Source organism: Crocodylus siamensis, chromosome 12 (assembly GCF_052110815.1).
Source record: "Crocodylus siamensis isolate JL-2025a chromosome 12, ASM5211081v1, whole genome shotgun sequence".
NCBI lineage: Eukaryota > Metazoa > Chordata > Crocodylia > Crocodylidae > Crocodylus > Crocodylus siamensis.
The window spans coordinates 154,455-175,502 of NC_143406.1; the positions used below are offsets into that span (position 1 = coordinate 154,455).

The window sequence follows — 21,048 nt, forward strand, 5'->3', positions numbered from 1 at the left end:
GTCTCGAGCCCGCCGCGCTGTCGGCCCTGCCCGCCGCGGGCCCGTGCGGGGAGGCGGGCGCCGAGAGCCGCGGCCCGGCCGCCGCGAGGTGCGCGGGAGCCGGCGCCGGCGCCGGAGCGCGGGGTGGCCGGCCCTGCCCCCGGCGGGCGCGGGGAGGAGGAGACCCCGGCCCCGGCCGGCCGGCCCGGCCCCGCGGAGCGGCCGCCCGCCTCGGCGCGTGCAGAACCCAGAAGTGAACAGCAGGCGACCCGGAAGGTTTGCGCCGAGCCTCGCCCGCCGGAGCCCGCAGCCCGCAGCCCGCAGCCCGCGGCCCGGAGCCCATCCAAGCGGGCGGCGCGGCCGGGCCGGGGCCGGGGCCGGGGCCGGGCGGGGCGGGGCGCCGGAGCCCCCGGCCCGCAGGTCTGTACGCGCCGGGCAGGGCAGGGCAGGGCAGGGCCGGGCCGGGCAGGGCAGGGCGGCGCCGGCCCCCGCGGGGCTCGCCGCAAAAGTTGCGCGTAGTTCGGCGGCGCCGAGCCCGCCCGGCCCGAGCCGCCCGCGGGGCGCGGGGAGCCGCTCCGCTCCGCTCCCTCCGCCCGGCCCGGCCCGGCCCGGCCCGGTCCCCGCGCGCGGAGGCGGAGGCGGAGGGGAAGGCGGAGGCGGCGGAGGAGGAGGAGGAGGGAGAGGAAGCGGGCGTGGGGGAGCCCATTTTCCTCCCTGCAGACGGACCGCCGCCGGACCGCGGGGCGAGCGGAGCATGATTGTTGGTATAGGAAGTGTCTGCCTTTTTTTTTTTTTTTTTTTTTTTTTTTTTTTTTTTAAGAGCCGGGCTATTCAAAACCCTTTGGTGCAATTCTCCGGTAAACAATGATTCACGGGGCTTAATGCAAATAAACCGATTGCAAATGGAGCTTTCCCTTTGCACTTTGCAGCTGCCGGATTTTTTTCTTTGGAGTGGCCAAGCCTCAGATTTCTGCCTTTTTTTGCAGATCTGCAGAATATGGCGTCCCTGTCCTGTTTTAAAAATAAGCCAGGCTGCCATTTTTGTTTTTCTTTTGTCTGAAAATTTTAATAAAACTGTCTGAGAATGTGGGAGAGGCAGCTGAGAGGCAAAGGGGGCACCTAAAGGGGTGCTTTTTTTCTTTGCTTTGCTTTTTTGTGTTGTTGTGGCACAGATCGCGCTGGCAGCGAGAAGCCGATGTGATTGCACTTCAAAAGGAAACAGTTAAAACATTTCTGTGGGAGGGGGTTTAAGATTTAAAGTTAACTTATACGAAAGTTTTTTTTTTTTTTAACAGCTATTTTTTTTTCCTTCCTTAAAAAAAAACGCAAAGAAAAACCCTGGTCTGTATTTTCTCTTTCTCCCTTCGGATTGTTTAATGGAAAAGTGAATTGAATCTGAATGTACCTATCTTTTAAAAAGCAGATGGCTGTGAATGTTGCATGCTGTTGAGCAGGGGCACAGGCTTTTGGGGGAGAGCAGGGCTTTGATTTCAGCAGAAAGCAACGCTGCCTGCCGAAGGGGATGTTTAACTAGGAAGATTTTGCAGTTGCGCTGGAGCAGGAATGTGGTGTTTGCAGTGTGGAATCTGCAGCTTTAGGAACCGCCACGGTTTTCCGTGCGGCTGCATAGATGGGTCTGTGCATATGTGAACATAGGTCTAGCCTGTGCAGTGTGCAGTGTGTGTGCCTCTTCTATTTATATGTGCATCCTGTAAATGCACGCTACAGTCTGCTGTGCAGTGGTTGAGCCTGAGAGGGAAGAATAGGGATGTTATTTTAAGACTTAAATGATTTATTTTTAGAAAAGCTGCTGGTTGGGAAGCCTTGTCGAGTGTAGACCTAAGCATGCCTCCTTCTCCCTCTGGATTGTGCTTTTAGTCTCATTCTGAAAACGGATGCACTTTATTTGCTGGCTGTTTGGGGGAGATGAAGTGCCATTTCTCAGCTGCCTGTCTGCGCTGTTCTTTGACTGTTGCTCTTTAACTGATCTGAGAGGGGCCCGTCCGAGGCCTTGGGAGCTGAAGAGAGATTTTTAGGGAGGAGGTTCAAGTTTACAATGAATCTTGGTTTGAAAGTTGGAGAAGGGGAGGAATCTAGTTAGGTCCCAGCACTGCAGCCAACAACCTCTGGGGATCGGCTCACTGCTCTCTGATTTATGGGTATTTTGGATAAAATATTATAATTTTTGCTTTGGGCCAGATATTCCTAAATGGTATAGGCCAGTCCCATTTCTGAAGCCACTCCTCTGACTTCACTGGGGATCATCATTTGTGGGGTGCTTTCTGTGTATTTGGGATGTGTATTGGGGTATGTGTGAAGTTATCCTCCTTGTCCCCTATAGAAACACATCTTGCGTGCAGCGTCTGTACTCTGCTAGATCTGGAGATGGACAGATATGAGGGGAAGCAGCGACAGTTCGGACAGAGGTGGGCATGCTGAGTTCTTGACGGAGCTAAAATAACCCCCAGCAGATCTCTGCGTGTCCTAGTAACGCGCCAAAGTGCATGAAGAAGTGCTAAATGTAGGGATGGGACAAACCTCCAGCATGGATTTGGGGTCCAGTCCTGCAAGCCACCTGCACGGGGTCATTGCTGACAGTCTGTGGGGGGTTTCAGCCCCTTGCTGGATCTGCCCGGGATGTGAACCCATGTTATCCTGTAAGTCTGTGAATTGTTTAACTCTTCATCCTCAAGCAGCGTGGAGAAAAATACTCGGAGTTACAAAAAACACCAGCCGCTCAGGCTGTCTAACCATGAATTAGCAACCCAAGCTCAGAGCTGTGATTCACAAAGTGCGTGTGTGTGTTTTGTATGTGGATGAAGTATGTCACAGAGCAGGGACTCAGGACAACTGGATTCAGCTCCATTTGTTTTGCTGGCCCCCTGCATGGCCTCGGACTAGTCACTTAGCTCCTCTGTGCCTCAGTTTCCCCATTGTAAAATTGCTCTGATGATGCTATGGATGAAAAGGACTTCTCCAAGTACTGAGTATTACTGTTGTCTGTGCAGTCGGCAACTGTATGGAGACACTCTAGATTCATCTGCGTGTCCCGGTACCGGATAATGCTTGGTGACTAACTTGACTGCTCTGATCTCTGTCTGCTCTCTCAGCCGCTAGGATTTGGAACGAGATGTGTCCCAGAAATCTAGGTTTCTTGCCTCTGATATCAGATCATGTGCTCTGTGTTCAGGGCAGTGTCTGGAGTGATTCATGCTGTTGTAGAGGCCCCGTGTCAAGTTAGACCAATGTGTTGGGGACTCAGGCTGCCCTGCTGTGTTGAGGGCTCAGGCAGGAGTTCTGCTGTCACCGCAGCATGAAAGGGGCCCGCATGTTGTAACCTTGGAAGAGAGCAGGGAGGAGATCTGGAGGCTTTGCTTGGGCAGAGCAGGAAACAGCGGTGAAGTTTTCCCTCAGCTCCTAGAATCACAGAAGTGGAGTCGGATGGGACCTTGTAGATCTTCAAGTCCGACCCCCTGCCTGGGCAGGAGAAAAAACTGGGCTCAAATGATCCCAGCTAGGTAGGCATCCAGCCTCCTCTTAAAGCCCCCCAGGGTAGGAGCCAGCACCACTTCCCTTGGAAGTTGGTTCCAGCTCCTAGCCGCCCTGACCGTGAAGTCGTTCTTACGGGTGTCTAATCTAAACCTCCTCTCCAACAACTTGTGGCTGTTATTCCTTGTTACTCTGGGGGAGCGCTCGGGGAAACAAGGTCTCTCCCAAACCCTTCTGGTCCCCCCTAGTGAGTTTATAGACAGTCACCAGGTCCCCCTCAGCCTTCTCTTGTGAAGGCTGAACAGGTTCAGGTCCCGCAGTCTCTCATTGTAGGGTCTGCCCTGTAGCCCCCGGATCACGCGAGTGGCCTCCTCCGGACCCTCTCCATGTTGTCCACATCCCTCTGAAGTGGGGCACACAGAACTGGACGCAGTACTCCAGCTGTGGCCTGACTAGTGTCGCGTAGAGGGGGAGGATCACTTCCCTGGACCTGCTTGAGATGCACCTGTGGATGCATGACAAGGTGCGGTTGGCCCTGGCAGCCATGACCTCGCATTGTCCATCTTGGAGTCAATAATGACTCCAATATCCCTTTCTGCCTCCGTGCTCTCAAGAAGGGAGTTTCCCATCTTACAAGTGTGCTGCTGATTACTACTGCCCAGGTGCAGCACCCTGCACTTGCCAGTGTTGAAACGCATCCTGTTTTTGTTAGCCACCCCTGCAACCTATCCAGGTCTTGCTGCAGTCTTTCCCTCCCTACTAGCATGCTCACCTCACCCCAAATTTTGGTATCATTAGTGAATTTAAATATGACCCGTCCACCACCACCCTCTGAGTGCAACCCTGCAGCCAATCTGCAATCCATCTGACGGTGTAGGCATCAATGCCACAGTCGCCTAGTTTTTTAATGAGGATGGGGTGGGAAATGATGTCAAAGGCCTTGCTGAAGTCCAGAAAGACTACGTCCTCGGCCTGTTGGCCTATGCTGCTCTGGCGCTACACTTTTCTGCTCCTTGCCGAGTGAACTGCTCTCTAGGATTACTTGTGTGCAGCCAGCATGGTTGGGCTTCCTCACCTGTACCTGGGGGGCTCTTGGGAGCCAGCTGAGGTGTCATGCCCCGGGAACGGCAGTGCCTGGCCCCTCATCCACCTCAGCTCTATCGTTCTGATTTTAAGAAGGTTTTGCCCCAAGTCATCTTGGTGCCATCATAGGACCCATCACATGTGCTGGGGCAGCTTTGTGGATGGTAGCAATGTGAAAGCACTAGTGTTGCCAAGACCCTGGTGCTCTTTGCTTTGTGTTGTTCTGCCTTGAAGACCTGGTGGTGATGATTCTTTGTGCTTGGTTGATACTGGTGCCGTTGTCTTCGCTGGTGCAGATGTGCTAACGGTAAATCACAGGTGCCAGCAGCGGTACAGTTGGAGAGCACTGGTGTCAGGGCTGGAATTTAAACCTGGTCGTTTCTAGATCATTGCCTGGCACTTCTGCCCCTAGGTGCTCACACTTGTGGCTGAGCAGCTCCCACCATTGGCTGGGATGGGTCATTGGCTGGTGAGGGTGGAAATGCATGGAGGTGCAGTGATCTCTGCTGACGGGAAAGTCGCTCATTGTACAGTCTTCCTCCAGTGCAGGGCATGCTGGTAGCACTCTGCTGGCACTGGGCTTGGCCCCAGACAGGCTGGGGACTGGCTTGGCTGCCTTAAGCCAGATCAGAGATCCTGGCCCTTGGGAGCAGTGGTCTAACTAGTAATTTCTGTGCTCTGGACCAAACCCTCCTGCCCCTGGGGTGGAGAATGATCTCACCTGCCCCTGTCCCTGCACTCTGCCCCACTGGCCAGGCAGGCAGCGCAGGGGGTGGGCAAACAATTCTGGTGCCCCCTCCGAGTAGGTGCCTGGGGCTGGTGCCTCCCCCCTGCCCCCATCAAGTTATGCTGCTACTCAGGAGCTTTGTGGCTTTGGGTTTATTTTGGCCTGGTCCTATTCACTGAGCCAGGCAGCACCCTCCTCCATGGCTATTGCAGACCTCCTCTCCCAGCCTGTAGACTGGTTTTAACTGGGCTTTGTTTTTGCCCAGCCATGCACCACGTGTTAATTGGCAGCAGCAGGAGGGAGCTCCAAGGCACTGACATGACCCGTAAATGGACCCCAACGTCCCTAGGCAGTTGCCTGTCCTCCTTGAGGCCTCTGCATTAAGGGTGAGGTAGTCCCAGCACTGTGTCCACTCTGGGGACTCTTGTCCTGAATTGCTTTCTTGGCTGATATGACTCCAGACCTCTGCTAACTAACTCACTTCAGCCTCTGACTGCTGGTTTTTCCTTTCTTTTGAAAGTGTCTGTGGTGAACGCGGCACTCTGGCTACGAGGGTTTTTCTGTGGGTTGTGGCGTTCCTCCCAGGCAGCGTGGTCCAGCCTGGGCTCTCCACCCTGTGACCAGTGTGGTGTGCTGGAGAGGCACATTTCCCCTGTGCGTGGCTGATAGGGGTTTCCTTGCACAAATGAAAGGGAGCATTTGTGTCAGCAGCACCGTGTTGCCTGGCCTCTCCTCAGCATGGAAACAGGTTCAGAGAAAAGCTCCAGGTGTAAGAAATGGGATTGTCTCATCAGCCCCACGCCTGGGGACTCGGAGTCCCCCAGAGACGGCGGGGAGCTGTGGGGGTGTAGTGCACGTACTGCTGCCTTGTTGTGTCAGTGGCTGGAGGCATGTGACCACGGGAAGTACAGCTCTCAGCACGCATGTGTCATTAGACCTGTGCACATGTAAGTGCAGGGTGAACCCAGCCTGGGCATGGACTGAACTTCATGGTGCTGCCCATGTTTTTCAGTCCTGACCTGCAGCCTCCGGTGCTACCCCAGCCCTAGGTTCCCCCTCCTCTCCTCTCCTGTAAGGGGCCTTCAGCTGGCTGGCAAAGCACCGCGCGATGGCCGGGTGCTGTGCTTGGGCTTGACGTGGGTCTGACTCCCTCTCTGACACAGCCTTGCTGGGTGACCTTGGGAGAGTCACTTAGTCGCTCTGGGAGCTCAGGTCTCCATCTGTACAATGAGTGCAGCCCTGTCCTGCCTTATAGTGGGGGGAGGACATATTCATGGCAGTCTGTGGGGTGCCTGGGCACTGTGGTGAAGGGGCCGTATAAAAACCACAGATACACGGGACACTGATTGAGTCTTGCCTCGTGAAGTTGAGCTGGGGATGCTGAGTCGGCCTCGGCCCCATGTTTGTATCTGTGCCCCGGCCACCCCAGAGCTTCCCTGCCTGCGTTTGCTTTTTAAAACTGCTCCTCAGGAGTGAGAGCTCTGGCTGGGCTCTGGACCCCGGGCCCTGCGCTGGCAACAGACGCGCTCGGGGCTGCTGACAGCGAGCTCTGCTTCTCCGGCCTTGTGTTGAGTGCTCATGGCGGCAGCCTGAGCTGGCAGGGTAGGGCGGTGGGGAGCAGCTGCTGAGATGCTCTGTGCTCCCAGGTGATGGGCAGCAAGGGAAGGGGTGAGTGTGGGGTGATGGGCAGTGAGGGAGGGCTGGGTACAGGGCAGTGGGTAGGCGGGGGACAGGTTGGCACAGCTTCTGGTGCTTTTTTCAGTCTTGCTCAGGAAGGCACCAGTCTGCAAACACCAACTGCGGGCCATCAGGGGCAGAAGCAGAGAGGGTCGCTGGCTCCCCGTTGCATGGCTTCTCGTGGTGCGGGATCCCGGGGGCTGCTCCTGAAGGGCAGGAGCTGCTGGTGCTTTGCTGGACTGGCTGACCTGGGTTCTGGTGGCTGCTCTGTTTGCTCCTCGTTTCCCTGCTGTTCTGTGGAATTTCTTGATTTAATATAAACCTTGTTCTGCACAGGACAAAGCAGGTTGGGGGTGAGAGAGGCCACGAGCTGGGGAAAGGGCACCTCAGTCTCCATGGAGTAGTGCTGTGTCTCAGTCGCCGCTGCTTTAGGGAGGTCACAAGCTCCTCCAGGGACGCTGGTCTTTACAGGCCACAGTCGATGCCTTCACGGCTCAGGTGCATGAGCCCACGCAGTGGGATGTTCCTGGCAGGCGGGCTTCTCTCAGTGCTGCTTGACGTGTGTGCACAGGGGCCTTGCTGGGCTGTGGGACACTGTCCTGAAACCGTAGCTCCCAGTGAGAAACAAACCACAGCTTTTACCATGATCTGCACTGGAAGCATTGACAGCTGCCTCCTCCATCATCCCCGTCCATCTCTGCCAGGTGCAGGGGCCAAAGCACAGAGACATCCTCAAGGAAGCATGGGTCAAGTGTTGTGCCCATCTGTGTGCTTTCCTTGTGGTCTTCCCTGCTGCTTTTTGAGGAGAGAAGGGCTGAAGCCCCACAGGAGGTGCAGCATTGGTGTCATCAGTCTTTTTCCAAAGGAGAAGCCAAGGCCTGGAGTAGGCAGTGACCTGCCCATGGCTTTACGGTGAGTCGGTGGCAGAGCTGGGGGTAGACCCTGGGCATCCTGATGCCTGTAAGGTTCAGATCCACCCTGCCTCCTACCTGGCTTCAACTAGCTGCATCCCTGGGGTGTGGAGGGGCAGAGTGGAGCTGGGCTGGTAGTGGGGAAGGGTTGAGAAAAGAAAAGTTGGGCAGGAGAGAAGGGAAAGGGTGGAGGGAACATGGTAGCAGGGAGAGCTCAAGTGCCTGTAATGTAGGGGGCAGGGGAATAAAATAATGCATTCATTCATTCATTCTTTGATTGCTTCCCCCTTTGCTGGACTGGGACTAGGCTGTAGTGCGGGGTGAGTCTCTTGGCAAGGGGGAGAGACTTGGGGACCCGGCAGTACTTTGGCTGTGGCTCTGGGCTTGGAGCTGGGGGGCACTAACCCGGCCCCTGGCTCTGTGGCATCTGGCATTGATGTGGGCTCCTTGCCTGGCTGTGCAAGCAGAGGGCTGACAATGGGCACGTTGCTGAAGGCTGCAGGCGGTGCTCAAGACCTGCTCTCGAGCCCCCAAAGTATGTTTTAGCTTGACATGCTGGCACTGCTCTGAGCTCAGCTCTGAGGCCAGGGGAGTCAGAGACGATTCTTGGGGCTGCTTTGCAACACGCAGGACCTTGCACTTGGTGTTTGAGCTTTTCCAAGGGTCCTGCTGCCCCTCCCTGCCATCCCTGCTTTTGTTGCGGGGGGAGGAAGCCATCCTGCCCCTGTTAGTGCTGTTTGGGGTCTGGGCTGGCTTGGGTGCTGCGCTGCAGGAGGCAACTGGCAACTGTTGGCTGTGCTGCCCCCTCGGAGTCGGGGCCCTGTAGTGGGGAGGGGAGCAGGGCAGCTTTGGCACGGGAGGCAAAACTAATTGTGATGACTGAAGATCCCACACACTTCCCCAGCCATGGGCACGGACAGTCCGAGCATCCTCCTTAGATGGCAGCTGGGATAGTCCCCCTTGGTGCAGCCTTAGGTGGCTGCACTGGTGCCCTGGACTCCGCTCCTGGGTCGACTGGGTTCGGGACCGTGCGCAGCCACTTGCTGCCTTGCAGTTTCCATGAAAAGAATCTCTTGTTTCTTTTTATTTCAGCGAAGGCGAGACAGAGGGGGCTGCAAAAGTAGAGGAGTCCCAGATAGAGCTGTAGCTTGTGTTAGCGGCAGTTGGTAGGAATTGGTGAAGTCTAGTGTGCCTCTGTGAGTGGCACTTGTGCCCGCCTGCGCCCGGAGGAGTCGTCCACCTCCACCAGTCTGGAGCATCATCTGCACGTCTCCCCAGGCAGCTGCGGCCACCTGGCATCTGAGGCCAGCCTGTGAGTACTAAATCGCGAGTGCACATAACATCTTGTTTTGCAGGGCAGCTGCAGGACCCTTTGCTGAGGTCCCTGCCACACCCCCCGCCCTGTGGCTGGGACAGGTTGCCTCAGCTGCAGCTGCCGCACCCCCGTTTTGGGGCTCATGTCCATGCCCTTACACACAGGCTTCCACCCACAGCTCCCAGCTGTGGCCACCACAGGTCTCCTCTCGCACTTTGCCTTCCCATGGCAGCTCCACCTGTGCCCCTGGCCTTGTGTCACCACAACTCTCCTCTCCTCTGCCCTGGTCGCCAGCCATGCTCTGTCCTCAGGAGCCTACCCAGCCTGTCTTCCAAGCCTGGTGAGCTTAGCAGGTGCTCCCCAGTGCCACGGGCTGCATAGGTTCCCTCTCCCCAGTTACTGCCGCCTGCTGCGGGGCTGGTTTTCAGGAGGCCTCTGTCTTTATCCCTGTCTCTATGGTGCAGGGTCGCACCCGGGTTCCTGCCTTCCTGACTTGAGGTCCAGTTGCATTTCCCCCCTGCGGGTCCAAACCCTTTGTTGGCTGGTGCCTGCTGGTGAGCCCAGATATCTGGTTGTGGTGCAGGACAGTGAGAGCTCTGCTGTTCACCTGGGCCAGGCCTAGCGCTCCCATGCAGGCTGCAGCCACTGGCCCCAGCCAGTGAGAGTTTACTGCAGAGTGGCCTCTGCCCTGGGATGGGGAAGCCCATCTCCACATCATTACTGATGGCCACTGCCCCTGCATCCGAGCCCCTTTACTCTTGAGCCTTGCCCACCTCCCGCGTCTGGCTGTATCTTGTGGCCAAGTGATCCAGGGGTCTCCCTGCCGGGGTGCAGTGCAGGAAGGGTGTCAGTTGTGACTGGAGGGCAGCCCCTGTTAGGCTGGTACTGGTAGCGTCTCTGCTCGGCAGCTCTGTGTATGCGTGATCTTTTTCCAGCCTCGCTGCAGCCATAAAGACTTTGCCTTGCTTTTCTTGGTTCCTGCCCTTCATGCTGTGAACATCTAGGTCTCGCAGATGGTGGCTTTGGGCCACTATGCCCAATGCACAGTGGCGCTTAGCACTGGCTAAAGCCTGTCCAGCAGTGGGACTAGTCTTTCTGTGCCTGACTTGTGTCAGGGTGGTGGATTGCTTGAGGATGGTGTCTCCTTGGGAATGTGGCAGCAGTGTGGGCTTAAGCCATGGCCCTCTGTGGAGTACTGGTCATAGGCAGGTTGGCCGTCTTGCTGTGCCTTTTCTGCTGTGTGCACATGCGTGCAAGTGTGCATGCATTTGCCTACCTGTGCTTTGAGTGTGTGACCGTATGTCTGTCTGTGTGCTTCCTTTCTGCCTGTTTCTCCATCTTGCTCTGCATTTACACATGCCTGCCCATGGCTCTGCCTTCACACTTGCCCCTGAATGTGTTGCAGAGGGTGCCTGGCCCTGGGCATGGGCAATGCCAGGCCTTTGAGGTTGGCTCTAGCCTGAAGGTGCTGTGGGCCTCTCTCCTGCCTGACAGCGGCAAGAGCCACTGCCCCTCCAGACAGGGTTTAATCTAAGCCTGTCACCTGGGGCCAGTGGCTGGGTGCCCCGTTTGTGTGCTGTTGCCAGGCCTGAGCCAGTGGCTGTAGTGGGTGGAGGTGGGAGCAGTCAGGGGGATGCTGTGAACTGCACCATCTCCACAGGCAGGGGGAGGTCCCTGCGGCCATGCTCCCCACCCTTCATCATTTCCATTTTAATGGCTTTTTTTGCTGTGTGTCAGCTTCCATTTTTCATACTTAGCTCAGAATATAGAGAGGGAGTTTATATATTTTCCATCTGCTTTATTCCCCCCCAGCCCCTTCCAAATATCTTAGTTCAGCCTGAGTCCTTCTAGGTTGGGAGCAGGGCGCGGGGGGCACAGTCCATTCTGTTCCAAATGAAATACTGTAAAAAGAAAATAGAGCTAGGATGGAAATAGATTTTTTGGCACTGTTACTAATTTTTTATTATTATTCTGGGCAGGTTTATAGATCTCCAAACGTTATGTTTTGGCTGTCATAGCAGCAACGCTGTTATCAGGATTTCTTAGGGGTCAGGCCAATACAGCAACCCCGCTGCATGGCCTTTTATGCATACATCTCGTCTCTCAAGTTGTTTTTGAATCTGAAGCATGCCAATAACCCAGCGCGCACAAATGACCAGGCCGTCCTGGCGCCCATTACATGTAGCCTAGAACTTGCTGCTGCTCAGCTCAGTGGCAGCGGTCTTCAGAGAGCTTGCAGAGCCAAGCCAGTCTTTTGCAGCTATGAGCAACCCTACACTAACAAGAGCGGCGGGGGTGTGGGAGTGGGGAATAGTGATGGAAACAAGTTTCCATTTCGGGCTGTATGGCAGTCACTGCGTGAGTGCGACTGGGTGAATTGTCAGCACCAGGCTGTGGAGTAGCAGTGCTGGATGTAGCTGAATCTTTTCCAGTCTGCAGGGCCTCTTGTAGTGGCTGGGGCCGTTCTCAGGCACACGCCTTTGGAAATCTCTGCAAAGGGCAATTTTTGTTGTGGCTAAAGATTTGAGGAAATGTGTTCAGGTGTGCTGGAGGAGCAGAGAAAGCAGATACTGTTCTCATTCCCTTGAAAGGCGGCCAGCGTTGGCTTTCATTTTCAAGCAGCTCTGGCACCTGGTGCTTTGGAGGGAAGAGTAGACCCTGATGGGGAGAGCGTTCCAGGCCAGCCTGGTACGGGGAAAACCCACTTGGCTTTGGCCGAGTTTAACAACATGCCCGGCTTGTGCGTGATGATGCAACTACCAGGGCTTTCAACTAGCTCTCTGCTCGTTGATCAGGGGCCTTGCAGAGCTGGTGGCACTCTCAAGACCTCCAGGGGCACGGGTGTGATGGGACAGAGTCTGACCGGCGTGAATGTGCACTGAATGAGTGCAGGTGTGTGGCTCTTCCTTGTGCTGCAGAAGGCCAGTGGCGTGCTACGTGCTTCCGCTTCGGCCTCCGGAGGCTCAGTAGCTGGACACCAAGCTGGATAAAGGGGTAGAAGAGAGGAAGTTGTATGAGCCCCATTGTACCTGTGAAAATGGTGGCTGAAAGGTCCTGATTCAGCTAAATGAATATGGTTTAGCTTAAAGTTAAGGCCAGAAGAATTGAGGGCTGGATGTGCTCTGGTTGGACTCGATAACAAAGCTCTGATACACCTTCACAGTGTGAGATCAGGGCCCGAGCAGCTTTAAGATAATCACTGGTCCTGGCAGAGCCTGGAGCTGTGCCCCGATTCCCTAGGTTGCTGTCTAGTGCCATGCCGAGCAAACGTCCAAGGTCCAACGCAGCCAGTGTTGCTGTAAAATACTTCCCCTTCGGAGAGACCCCAAGGGGAAGGAGGGATGAGTGTCAATGAAGGCATCGGGAGAGAATGTGCAGGTGGCACCGTGAAGCGTTCGGCAGTCAGGAAATGCCAAAGGTGAGGCGGTCGGTTCACATGCAGCAAGTGAGGTGCCAGCATCCTGTTGGTCTGGGCTTCTCTTCTGTGCACATGGTTCCTACCGGGAAAATTGTAGGAAGCCTGTTTGCACTCAGCGGTGGCATAGCAGAGAGCATTGCAGCACCGTGGGGCGCAGGAGACGTGGTGTCTCGGGTATCAGGGTGCTCTTGTTCCCCCGGACAGGCAGTGCACTCTGGTGTTCACCTCTTGTCTGCAGCACTGCATGGAAACGCTCAGGCCTCACAGTGACTTTCTGAAAGAGCTAAAAGGATGTGCCCAGCACTTGCCAGCTTTGAGAGGGGAAGCATCTGGAATATCTCCTCCTTGCAGTTGGGAAGGCTAAGGGCCTGATTCTGCCTGTCAGTAGTGGTATTGGACGGAGCAGTCCCTGGAAGGAAATGGGACTACCTGTGAGGCTTCAGTTGATGTCCCCACTGGACAGCTCCATCACCAGAGCTCTCTTTGGCCTATGTCTGCTGCTACTGCTATGGCACAAGGGTGTGTCCACACATGGCTGTCTGGATAGGGCTGCACATCCTTGCTGGGAGAGCTGCGTTGGCAGAAGACATGGTGCATTGCGGGTACGACCCGGAACCAGTAGCTGCCGGTCCCACTGTCGCTAGAGTGGCTCTGCACTGCGTTGTGTTAGAGGTGCAGGGCTCGAGTCCCAGCGGCATTGTGCTGCCCTGCACTGCACTGGTGTGTGCAGGTGGGAACTCCCGGGTGATGACAGGTGACCCCCACTGATGGGAACCCAGGAGTGCGGGCCGGGCGCAAGTGTTTGCAACACCGGCGGGTGTGATAGGTTTATGCTGAGCGGCAGCATTGCCACCAAGCTTTCTGTTCAATCATTTATTTTCTAAAACATAGCTTGTCTCTTTTGACTGGGGGAGCAGCCGACAAGTCGTATGCGACTCATGTAAGATGACGCAAGTGTCACCAGTATTTGCTGCTGAACTGATGGAAACCTCCTTTTGTCAAATCAATTACTTGGCTAATGAGTGTAATTTGCTGAATAATAAATGAGTGAATATTGCTGGACCAGGCCTCAGTGCTGTGTCCCTTGTGTCGCTTTCCACTTTGGTTCCCTTCCTGGCTTCACTCCATTCTTTCCAACAATGACTAGATCATGGTGCTGCTTTTCTAGAGGTGCCTTCTGCTCCTCTTTCTGCTTTTCCTTCTCTCTCCTGCCACTGCTGCCCCTGTCTCCAGAGTTCATAGCCCAAGCTGTGGGTAGGTGGGTGCTCATTCCCTCTCCTGATGTTGGCACAGGCAGCCTGTAGAGCATGACCCAGTGCAAGGGAACCAGCCTGCAGTGTCTCTGCTGGGGGAGGGGGTGCAGGTCTGGGCCAGCGGAGAGAGAGGAGCATGGGGAGCAATGCAGCCCCAGGGGCTCTCTCCTTCTAGGAGGCGCGATGTCTTGTGGGAGAGGTGCTCCGAGTGTGGCAGTGGCAGGCCCCAGCAGGCAGGCTGTTGGTGTGATGGTGGCACAGGCCCTGCCCCAAGAGCACAGTGTCCAGCCAGGCTGGAGCAAACCTCAGGGCTGTTCTGCCATGTGGTCCCTGGGGGAGTGGGGCCGCGGAGGAACTTCCTTCTGTGACCAGCCCTGAGGAGCCAGGTCCTGACCCACAGAGTTGCCTTACGGGCTGGACTGACTAGCAATCATTATTTAAATCAGCAAGCCAAAACCCTCGATTTAAATAATTCATTTTAGGTTTGCTTTGCATATGTTTTTTGGTTTTTTGAGTTACTGTGCTTAAGAGAGGCTGGTTCTCGATGGTTGGTAGCCATAAAGACAGGGTGAGGGTGATTTGCAACTAAATATAGCCTTTGTTCTAAATTTATACTTCGATTTACCAACCAAAAGGATGCGCTACATGCACACTTAAACATAGCTTAGCATATTTTTACATTGTTATTTCTCCCCTTTTAGTTGTGTACAGATGATGATTTATATTTTGTATTTAGTCCATGCTTAATCATTTATTTCTGATTTGCACTGAGTTGCTTTTGGATGGAAATGTAGAATTTCACAAAAAATGTAGAAGCGCAACATTTGAAAATAGTCTTTTATTTGTTAGAACAGTTGGATGTGCTAAAGGAGAAAATATCCAAACATGCTTTGCTTTGACATAACGGAAATGATTTATCAGCCATCAGAGTTCTTGTGCCTGGCTGATGAATCAAAGTGTCTCTGATCAGCACGGCGGGAGTTCTGCGTCTCCCGTCACTGCAGTGGCTGGTTTTCGGTCACCACCATGGCATTTTTGGCAGTCCTGTGCAGGCAGCCGTTCCAGTCTGAGATGTGTGGGGCTGCCTGTGTAGATGACTGTAAATGCACAGCCCAGGCATGTGCAGCTGGCTGCATCAGTGCCAGCTGTGCGGAAGCACCTCTCACAGCATCTAACACCTGAAAACATAGTCATCCCAAATGCAGGATTAGCACCTGCTAGATGGAGCAGGGGGAGCAGGGCAGGAGTTATCCAGACCCCTCTGCAGCATGCCCTTTGCAGCTGTCCCCTGGGCAGCCAGAGAGGGAGGCAGGTGGGGCTGGGAGGAGGCCAGTAGCCCAGAAGTTGCATGGCTCCATCAGCTGAGTGCTGGCCTGGAAGGGATGGTGCCCTGTGATCTAGCCTGGAGCTTCCCCCTGCACTTCTCTGCATCTGTTTTGTCCGGTCACCAGGCTGAATGCAAGGGGCAGCGGCTCAGCTTGAGGCGGCGTGCTGGAGAGCCCTTGGCTTATGGCACCGCGGTTTGAGCTCTGTGCTGGGAGAGACCCAGGTTCACAGTCCTCTCTAGGAAATGGGGCTGGAGGGGTCTCCAGCTGCCCAGACAAATGCTCTAAGCACCTCTCCTTTGGGCCTAAATCAAGGCTGGGGCCGCTGCCTCTTCCATTTTGTTGCCACCAGGGCAGGTGTGTACAGCCACTGTATGTGCATGGTCATGCATCCAGACTGGCATCTGGAATGGCTAACTGTGCACGAGTGCCAGAAACACCACGTAGACAACTCCAGATGATGAGAAAGATGAAGGCCTCCACACTCTGTCCTTGCAGGTCTTAGAAATGGCAGGTCTGGGCCCTTGTGTCCACTCATACATTGCAGAAGAAATGAGCTTTCTTGCTCTTGCAGCTCCCAGCCAGCTTCTCAGTTTGAGTGAACCAGTCATTGAACTAGACTGTGGAGAATAAAGCAAAATGAAGAAAATAGGCTGCAGCCATCCAGGGCTGGTTCATCACCTCAGCGGACTCTGGTTCCAGCTGCTTAGCAAGGGGCTTTCTTCAGGTTGGGCATCTGTCAGATTCTAGCTAGCTAGAAGATTATTTCTTATTTCACTTAAATGTTTTGAACAGAGTTTTGTATAGTAAGTTCAGGCCTTCATCCAGCTCATCTTCATTTCAGTTTGGCTTATTTTAAAACCAAAAATCTATTTCATTTTTAATTTGTGAAACCAGGCTCTGAGGCCCCACACAGTTTAATCGCTGAACCTCAAGTCTGCCCTGCAGGTCCCTTGTTTCACCGGCCCCTGGGCTCCCTCTGGAGCACGGGATACTGCTGCCTCCCGAGCGGACTGAGACCTGGCACGCTCGCCCTGCTTTTGCTCTGGAGACAGGAGTCCAGTTCGTTGCTCAGTGCTCTTTGGTCAGACCTTGGTGTCGCCCTGCTGTCTGTCTGGGGGCACCTCGGCGTGGGCAGTGTTGCTCACTGTAGAGCTTCGGGGTTTGCTGGCAGGAGTGCCCCCAAGGGCCCAGGGAGTCAAGGTGGGGTTGGTTTGGCTTTGCACCATGAGGCGCTGGCCCAGTGCCACAGCTTGGGTGCAGAAGCAGCAGCGGGCCATCTTGCTGTCTCTGGAGCGGTCTGCTCCGCGTGCGGAGATGCCCTGCGGGTCCTGGAGTCCACAGCAACTCGGCCTTCACAGGGTGAAGGTGCAGGGCCGAGTGTGAGCTGGTGGTTTCCCTTTTAAGAAAAGCTGATCTAGGTGGCGTGCGCACCCCTTGGGAGACCAGTGGCAGTGGTTTTGTGGTGTGAGGTATTGCAGGCAGCACAGGAGGCACGCGCGCATCATGCAAGGAGCACGGCTAGTTTAGGCACTCCCTGTGTGAACCACCTGAGACCGCTCCGGCTTTGCCATCCTGGGCCAGCTCGGGTCCAAGGAACGTCTTTCTGTCCGACGCGTATATGTAACCACACGAGTGAAACACGGTAACAGGAACAGGGAGATGGGACCTAAAGCTGTGTGGGGGCAGCGGGAGGGCTGGCTGTGGGCTTGGCGGACACAGGAGGCATGGGACCCCGTCAGCTGCTCTGCAGCGGGAGGAGCTGCTCTCCTGGCCCCCCGGCCTGGGCCGGCTCCGGTCACCTTTCTAATCATAGCCCCGACTTCCTGTTTCCCAGCGCCCTGCGTGTGGCTGACGAGGGGCACGGGCCTGGCAGTTTCTTCACTGGGGGGCGGCAGGGATCTCCGGCTGCTGGGGGGCTTTGGGGCATCCCCACCTCCCGGCCAAACCGGGGACATTTCCCACGTTCCTTGCTTTCATTAGGAGCAGGCAGCAAGCCTGCAGCTGGGATCTGGGGCTGAGATGCCTGAGACCCATGCAGACAGCATCCTGCATCCCTTGGACTTTCTGCTGCCCACGCTGGGTTTCCTCCACTTGGCCTGATGCGTGCTCGCCTCCCACTCGCTTGGTATCATGAGCGCCACTTTCCCACTGCCTAGCCTGGCTCCTCCATCTGCCTCCCCGGGACAGGGGCCCCCGCTGCCCACGTGGGTGCTGGGGGGCCTGGGGACCCTGCGTGCCCTGTGGGGGCCGCCGTGATCCCCGCTGCAGGCGGACAGGCTGTGCAGTCTCTCAAGCCAAGCGTGAGGGAGGTGGGACGTGGAAGCCATCGCTCCAGAGTCTGGGGCAGGAGCCTGGCTCCCAGGAGCTGGGAGCGCCACGATCCTGATCGCCCCTGCAGGAGGCTGCCTCTTCCCTGCGGCCCAAGGCGCTGTGAAAAGGCTGGGTCTGGTTCCTGTTGAATCCAGCAGAAACCTTCCTGGTGGCTTCAGCTGGAGCCCTGCTAACGCCGCGGGCAAGGCCCATGGCTCTCAGCTCTCCTCCAGCTGCCTCTGCTGCCCCGGGACAGCCGGGAGCGCCGCTGGCGGGGCAGTGCCGTGGGGGCCTGCTGCCCCTCCCTTCTGGGCGATTGCCTGGGCTGTTGCTGTACTCGAGTCTCGCCGTGGCTTGGCCTGGTGCCTGGAGGGGGTTGTGTTTGGGGCAGAGAGGTTGGCTAATGGGCTGGAGTGGATGCAGCCTGATGCGCTCCCCCTGCTCCTGTTCAAGGCAGAGGGAGGCATCGCTGGGACGGGGGCTGCAGCTTTCTCTCCAGACGCTCTTGGCTGTGGGGGCTCCCCTCCTCCAGTCGCCTCCCACACGCCACGGCTGCTTTGTTGTGGGCGCTACAGAGCACCTTCGTGTTCCCGTGGGAAGATGGAGAGGCAGGTGGGCTCCCCTGTGTAGGAAGGGGCCGAGGCAGGCTGGGTTCACTGTGCTGTGTGGACCCAAGCTGCAGGGCCTGGCTGTTCCCCTCCTGCCCCATGTGGTGATGAGCAATGCTGCTGTGGTTTGTACGAGGGAGACCAGACGGGAGGCGGCAGCGTGGTCTGTGGGGCCTGGTGGCGTTGCCCACGATGCAGCAGCTGGGACCAGTGGTGATGGTGCTGCCTCTCCTCTGGGACCGTGCTGAGACCGGCCCTCTGCGCAGTTACGTGGCTGAGCCGCTGGAGGGGAGGGGGAGCAGCCGTCGGGGCGTGCGCGGTTAGTGGCAGGGCAGGAATGTGGAAAAGTAACTCTGTGCTGTGCGCCTCTGCTGCGGGGGAGCAGGAAGCCGGTGGGTAGCGCAGGAGGGGCTGGCTCTGGTTACCGAATGGGCCCCTGTTCTGTGGCTGTAGCGGGGGGGTCGGGGCAGGATAATGCAGCCCAGAGCACAGGGGCTCTGACAAGGAAGACGGTCGGCATCTAGGGAAGCGCTTAGTCCATGGCTCCTGCTGGGAGAGTGCCAGGCGAGCGCTGCTGTGAGCATTGGCCCCGGTACCACAGGCTTTCTCATCTCCCAGCCGGGCCTCGTCCAGGTGCCGATGTGACCAGGGTCTTGGGAGTGTAGAAGAACCACTGCATCTCCTCCACCCCTTTTGGACTGAACTGACTGAGCTGCTACTAGGGCTTTGCTCCATTTAAGTATAACTTGCTGAGCGGGGTGCTTTCCATCGCATCCCATGGGGAGGCTGGTTGTCTGTTGCTCCATCTTGCTGCCTGTGCAGCTTCTCTGGTGCATGCAACTGTGTCCTCTGCGTTCCCTCCTGGGGTCCCCAGCCATCTTGCTGCCCATAGCAATTCATCCTGTGAACTTGCCCGGGAGGCTGAGCTCCTGTGGTCTGTTCCTGGCTTTGCTCCTGACTTGCTGCATGGCCCTTCCCTGTGCTCAGCCTCCCATTCCTGTGAGGAGGAACGCAGCAGGACACGGGTCGCCAGGCTTTCCGCAGGAGTTGGGCCATGTTGTGGGTTTCAGGACTATCAGCCTTGCTGTAATTGAGGACAGTGAGTGTCTCCGGACATGGAGCCACCTGCTTCAAAGCCTTGGGCTGTTTCTACCTACGCTGTAGAGCCAGGGATGAGACCCCCGTGCACCTGCCCGCCTCATAGCCCTGGCCCCTCCTGTGGGGCAGCAGATTCTGGCCAAGTACTGGACTGGGGGGATACTGGGGTCTGATCCCTGTGCTGCTTTGCTTATGTTGGAGAGGTTTATTGTGGGGCCTGTAGACTCTGGTGAAAGGGGCTAAGGGCAGCACAAAGCAGAGGTGTCAGGTCATCCCAACAGCATGGAAAAATCTGCTTGGCTGTTCTGGGCCAGACCTACAGAAGATATACATGGGTCTGACAGTTAGGCGTGCTGTGCTTTGCCCAGCTGCACCAGGCTGCCAGGCTATCCTGGCACGGCAGAGCCCAGGATCCCAGTGGAAGTGGCAGTGCTGCTGGCTGCAGAAGTGCCAGCCAGCCACGTGGCTCAGTTGCTTCAGCGGTGCATGGCTGAAGCACACAGGAGTTGAAAACCTCGCAGCAGCAGCAGGTTTCTCTGGGAACAGGACTTGCTGAGCTTGCTCGGCTCCTCCCTGCTCTGACGCTCCTCCATCCCTGTCGCCAAGCCGCGCGTTTCCAGCTCCCTGGGCTGGGGTTTCAGCCGTGCCCTCAGCTGACCTGCTAATCAGCGAATGCATCTCAGCAGCCTGCCCCATCCTACGCAGGGACCTTGCGCGTCCAGGGTACGCAAGTCACAGACAGCTGAGAGCTGGAGTTATTAAGGGGCCTGGAGGAAAACTGAGCTAAGAGCCCTCTGGTTTCTCTGGTGATCGAGAGCTGGAGTGAGGATGCAGGGGCCATCAGGGAGAAGAAATGCTCGTTATTGAGCAGTTACCGGAAAATCATTGTGCTCGCCAGCTCCCAGCAGATCTGCAGCATGGAGCGGGCCAGGGTGGCAGCATGCCCCGGGTACAGGGGCTACCCAGCACGGGTTGGGTGATACGTGGCTCAGGGGCTAGGGAAGGGTTTTAGCATTTACAATCTAGTCGGCAACCCCCTTCTCTGCAGTGCAGCCAGGCAGACCAGGAGCTCAGCACACCCTGCTCAGCACACAGGCAGTGCCACAGGCTGAGGTCTGCCGGCTCCTTGCCCTGCACGTCCATGGGAAAGAGGCCTGTTCTGGGCCTCTCCAGTGCATGCCGAGTGACCCTAGAGGGTCACTTGCAGGCTGGCTCCCCTGCATCCCTGAACCCTCTGGTCCGTGCAGGCATCTCCCCTGCTGGTCCCCAGGCTGGGCCAGGAATTCCTGCCTTCGATTGCTGCCTCTGCCACGATCCCCAGTGCAGCTTTGTTCCATTCTCCTCAGTGCCTCAGTTTCCCCACTGATAAAGCAGGGGGCATCAGTATTGCCTCTCCTGGCAGGGGTCTCAGTGCAGCTACTGCAATGTCTGTAAAGCTCTGAGGATGCAAACTGGTCACCACCACTGAGGGTTGATTTGTTTTGTATTGCCCCAGTGCTCCCTGGCCCTGCTCAGAGCAGGGCACCCTGTGCTGGTGCTATGCAAACAGGCACGACAACACAGTCCCTGCCCTGAAGGGCCCACGGGCTAAGTTAAGTCCGGATGCAACAAGTGAGCGTGATCGAGAGGAGGGGGAAGCCCTAAGATCTCTTAGGCAGCCTCTGAGCTTTGCATGATGGTTTGGAGTCATTTGGAAACACTCCCTCTTTTCTGATAAATAATCAGCTAATCTAGGCTGGGGCAGCCACCCCTCAGCCTGGCCAGCAGCACTGAGGGCTTTCAGTTGATGTCAGGTCACATGAGGGTCTCCAGGAGGATGAGAGCGCGACAGTCTCACATGTCAGGGAGGGCA

General features: G+C 56.5%; 1 protein-coding gene across 11 annotated transcripts in view; it reads left to right on the forward strand.

Annotated features, from left to right (window-relative positions):
• The first annotated feature begins 254 nt into the window (after positions 1-254).
• Positions 255-21,048, forward strand: part of ZNF362 (zinc finger protein 362) — a 38,293-nt gene continuing 17,499 nt past the window's right edge. The window contains exons 1-3 of one of the 11 annotated variants that reach the window (XM_090024861.1): positions 343-399; positions 2,321-2,405; positions 8,959-9,178. Coding sequence is in view for 5 of the 11 variants with exons in the window: in XM_090024856.1 (XP_089880982.1) it covers positions 2,275-2,405 (131 nt within the window). In the remaining 6 variants the exon portion in view is untranslated. Of the gene's footprint in view, positions 400-674; positions 744-1,343; positions 2,406-8,958; positions 9,179-21,048 lie in introns of those variants that run through there. The other 10 variants (XM_090024862.1, XM_090024864.1, XM_090024858.1 and 7 more) reach the window with 10 other exon arrangements.